This window comes from Oncorhynchus keta, chromosome 23, assembly GCF_023373465.1.
Source record: "Oncorhynchus keta strain PuntledgeMale-10-30-2019 chromosome 23, Oket_V2, whole genome shotgun sequence".
In the NCBI taxonomy this organism is placed as follows: Eukaryota; Metazoa; Chordata; class Actinopteri; order Salmoniformes; family Salmonidae; genus Oncorhynchus; species Oncorhynchus keta.
Genome location: NC_068443.1, coordinates 24,753,841 through 24,757,963, shown reverse-complemented (window position 1 = coordinate 24,757,963; position 4,123 = coordinate 24,753,841). Strand labels below are relative to the sequence as shown.

The following is a 4,123-nucleotide window of genomic DNA, read 5'->3' as shown; positions in this document are numbered from 1 at the left end:
CTTGGATGAACATTGAAGTCTCCCTTGTGCATGTGCTCGTGAGAAATAGTAAGACTATTATTCTGGATTCAATTACTGTGATCATTGTTCCTGGGCATCAATGCCAGATAATACCCTACAGTGTTTCTCTCTCAATGTGTTAACTGCAATAGTGTCCAGCAGAGACCCTTTCCTCAGTCAGCCAGTGTAGGGGACTTCTAGTTTTGCGCTCAGTGGGCATTTCATGCAATGAAAGGAAATTCAAAGGAACTTGGATGACCTTAGTATTTTACATCCGAAATGCCCTGGTACTCCTATACCGTCACATTAGTCCTACATGCCAAATTCTGGCATTTAAGTAAACTGGTTGAGACAAGAATCAAAAACAGTCAAGTTTGTGGTAAAATAAAGGTTTAAATGTAAAAAACAAGAACCAGGTGCAGCAAATGCAGCTTTTACCAAATCAGGTGCCATAACAGTATATCAGGACAAAAAGGATACAACTCCTTCATGAGTCTTACAGGAACGCTACAACTGGCAAGACAGATCCGAATGTAAAAGACAGTGTTTGGAGCCAGACATCTAAAGAATGTACCAGACAACATGATCTAGGAATGTGAAATCTGACAGAAACATTGCCATTTAAATACACTTCATAGTTACTTTAAAAGGCAGGTCAACATACGAAGTACACAAACTAGCCATAGGTTTTATTAAGAAAATGACACATGCCACCCAGCCCTAGTCCTCAGTGTCAATATGTGCTTTAGTTCATTTCATTTCAGTTCAACAGACTGCAGGGAAAGAGACCAAATGCGGACTTAAACAGTTACGTTACAAATACTCCCCACTAGAAAACAACCAACACGAGAGGGGAAAGACCATACCCTGTCAGACATTTCTTTCCCTCCCCCCCATATGTTAACACCAGATTTAATTCCATGTTAAGTTGACCAGCCAACTTTAAGCTACATAAAAATGCAAGGTTAGAATCATTTCAGTGGAAAATAAAAATGACAAATACAGTACTAGTTTGACTTTTCAGCCATTAAAAAAAAAAAATGAGGGTGAGGGGAAGGGGACTAAGTCCAGAGGATCTAGTTGGGTCTAATAGTCCACAGGTTCATCTCCCTCCTCGCTGAGCAAACAGGTGCGGATCAGAGCCTCCGTAACGGCATACGGGTCGCAGTTGGCCGACGGGCGGCGGTCCTCAAAGTAGCCCTTTTTCTCCTGGCCCACGGTGCGAGGGATGCGGATACTGGCGCCACGGTTGGCTACGCCAGCAGAGAACTCATGGATGTTGGAGGTTTCATGGTGGCCGGTGAGGCGACGGGCGTTGTCAAGCCCCCCTTTAGGGTCGTAGGCACGGATGTGGTAGCTATGCCTCTTCCCCAGCCTCTCAATGGACTCCTCAATGGCCCTGAGCAGGAAAGATAATTAAATTAAAACACAGAAAAGTAGACAGGTGGGTCAGCACCATATACATTACCTAGAGAACATTCAAGTAAGTCTGACTTAATTCAACATCCAAAAGACAGATTAGATTGAGTGCAAGTGAACAAACGATGCATGCCAACTTCTCATTAAACCTTGAATGAATGCATCTTGATATGAGCCAGTACTCACTTTAACCCGCCTTCTTCCCGCATCTCTTTGGTGCTGAAATTGGTGTGGCAGCCAGCACCGTTCCAGTTCCCAGGGATAGGCTTGGGGTCAAATGAGGCCACCACGCCAAAGTCCTCACACACCCGGTGGAGGATGAAGCGAGCCACCCAGAGGTGATCACCCATGTTGATGCCTTCACAAGGACCAACCTGGAACTCCCACTAAAAATGGACAAAACAAGTGTTTGAGTACATCAGTCTTTTGAGTCAGTCTTTTCTATTGGCGGATCCTATGCAATCACAGAAACGGCACATTTTAAAACAATATTTGAGCTTACCTGTGCAGGCATTACTTCAGCATTGGTGCCACAGATCATGACCCCAGCATACAGACAGGCTCTATAGTGGGCTTCCACAATATCTCTACCATAGGCCTTGTCAGATCCCACTCCACAATAATAGGGACCTATAGAGAAACATGGTTAGATAACAATTCAGATATTTGACAAACTAATGCATCTGCTGGGAGAGCAAGTTGTATAAGGTCAGTCAAAGATCACTATGATGGGTTTTTACCTTGTGGGCCAGGGAAGCCGTTGTTGGGCCAGCCAAATGGGTGTCCATCAGTGCCTAGGATTGTGTACTCTTGCTCCATGCCAAACCAAGGGACCTGGTTCTCAACCAGGTCCATGACTTTCTTACAAGTCAAACGAAGGTTGGTTTCTGTTAAATAAATGTACCCATATTAGCAAAAAAAGCAACAACAAAAAAAAATTACATTTAAAAAGTATCCTTAACAAGACCGAGGCACACCAATAATTATAGGTTACCTGCAGGCTTGTGGTTGTACTTCAGCACTTCACACAATACCAATTTGTTGGGGTCTTTGCGGAAGGGATCTCTGAACATTGCAGAAGGAATCAAATACATATCACTGTTTGAGCCCTCAGACTGGTAGGTGCTGGAGCCATCAAAGTTCCATTCCGGCAGTTCTATAGAATCAAAGCAAGTTATTTAGTTTACGCATGTCAGTCACAACTAGGCAGGCTACAAAATAAATGATGCCTACAACCCCCAGAACTCAAAATGCCAACCAAAAAATAAAAAAGTAAGCCCTTCAGTTCTTATTACCTTCGATGCTCTTGGGCTCCGAATCCAGCGTTCTGGTTTTGCAGCGGAGTCCCTCTCCGGTTCCATCGATCCAGACATACATGACTTGGACTTTGTCTCCCTGAGGGAGTTCCATGTACTGCTGTTTAACAGCCTTACTTAGTTCGGCGCTGGCGGACATAGCCATCTTGTTTGTTATAAAACACCTAAGAATGACGACGAAAAGAGAACAGGCACGATGAGACTACATCAAAGCAGCCGCCTACTTGACCAGCATCGATTTGTTTGAATAAACATGTTGCGTAACAGCGCGTTCGGAGACAGGGTTGTGTATTGTTCCAAAACGAATCAAAGTACGCACGCGAAGATAGCCATTTTCTTTAGTGTAAAGCCATGTCAGAGCTAAAACAGATGTTGGCACCACTTCAAGTAGAGCAAGTCTGACAAAGATAAATCCATTTCTGCCATATTGATCACATATTACCATTCCTAGATTGGTAGGCTGTGAACCACCATAATCCATGTTGCACTAACACATTTCCCAACAAGAATATTTTATCAACCTCCTTTATGACCCAATGAAACTGACTACCTCTTGGGTCTTCTGGGGATTGCTGAAACACCACCCACTGTAGTCATGGCTACACATTATTGCAATTCTAATATTACATCGCACATTTCCTTCATAATTTACAGAACAATGAACCGAACACAGCATCATAGAGAGGATATCAATACATTAGGAAAGACACCACAAACTTCACTTAATCTGACAAAATTAAGCATTTCCATATCAGGAAAAAGTGACCAAACAAGGTTTCGTGTACTTCTCTGGAACGGGGAAATAACTTGGCTACAATAGAATAGATCAAGTCAAAACAGGCAGGTTATACTATATCATAAGAAATAAATAGAAATTACCTGGAAATACGATGAATTTTAAATACAATTTAAAGGACTGGTAAGTCCAATATAATGTCAAAGAATTCCCGATAGTTGTTCTCTCATTCTAGCTTCGACTTCTTGTTTCAGTTCAATTTATAACAAGAGAGTTGGAGCTCGGAGTCTTTGATTGGTCAGAGAAAAACACGATTTGTTTATTCCAAAGTGAGTGGAATAAATGCCGCACACGCGGCATGATCATTGGACAGGGTTCGAGTCGCAACGCCCTCTAAGTATAGTTAAAAAGCATTGCGTGTCATTTTGTGTGACTGATACAATGTATCCAGTACGGTACAGGGGGCGGCAGGGTAGCCTAGTGGTTAGAGCGTTGGACTAGTAACCGGAAGATTGCGAGTTCAAACCCCCGAGCTGACAATCTGTCGTTCAACCCACTGTTCCCAGGCCGTCATTGAAAATAAGAATGTTATTCTTGGCTAAATGACTGGTTAAATAAAGGTAAAAATAAAAATATTTAAAAAATACAATAA

The 4,123-nt window shown here is 42.6% G+C and overlaps 1 protein-coding gene across 1 annotated transcript; it reads right to left on the bottom strand.

The window, feature by feature from the left end:
• Positions 1 to 373: 373 nt before the first annotated feature.
• Positions 374 to 3,782, bottom strand: LOC118402037 (glutamine synthetase). The gene is made up of 7 exons (XM_035799871.2): positions 3,615 to 3,782; positions 2,715 to 2,899; positions 2,414 to 2,575; positions 2,160 to 2,306; positions 1,922 to 2,049; positions 1,606 to 1,805; positions 374 to 1,399 (listed from the first exon to the last, which is right to left on the bottom strand). The coding sequence occupies exons 2-7, from the start codon at positions 2,878 to 2,880 to the stop codon at positions 1,087 to 1,089; spliced, it is 1,116 nt and encodes a 371-aa protein (XP_035655764.1). The 5' UTR covers positions 2,881 to 2,899; positions 3,615 to 3,782; the 3' UTR covers positions 374 to 1,086.
• Positions 3,783 to 4,123: the final 341 nt, after the last annotated feature.

Bases quoted from the DNA above. Each gene is read 5' to 3' on its own strand.
- LOC118402037 (XM_035799871.2), bottom strand. From the start codon at position 2,880: ATGGCTATGTCCGCCAGCGCCGAACTAAGTAAGGCTGTTAAACAGCAG. The intron at 1,806-1,921 runs GTAAGCTCAAAT...GTCCATTTTTAG, and splicing joins CTGAAGTAATGCCTGCACAG to TGGGAGTTCCAGGTTGGTCC. The intron at 1,400-1,605 runs GTGAGTACTGGC...TTTCCTGCTCAG, and splicing joins CGGGAAGAAGGCGGGTTAAA to GGCCATTGAGGAGTCCATTG.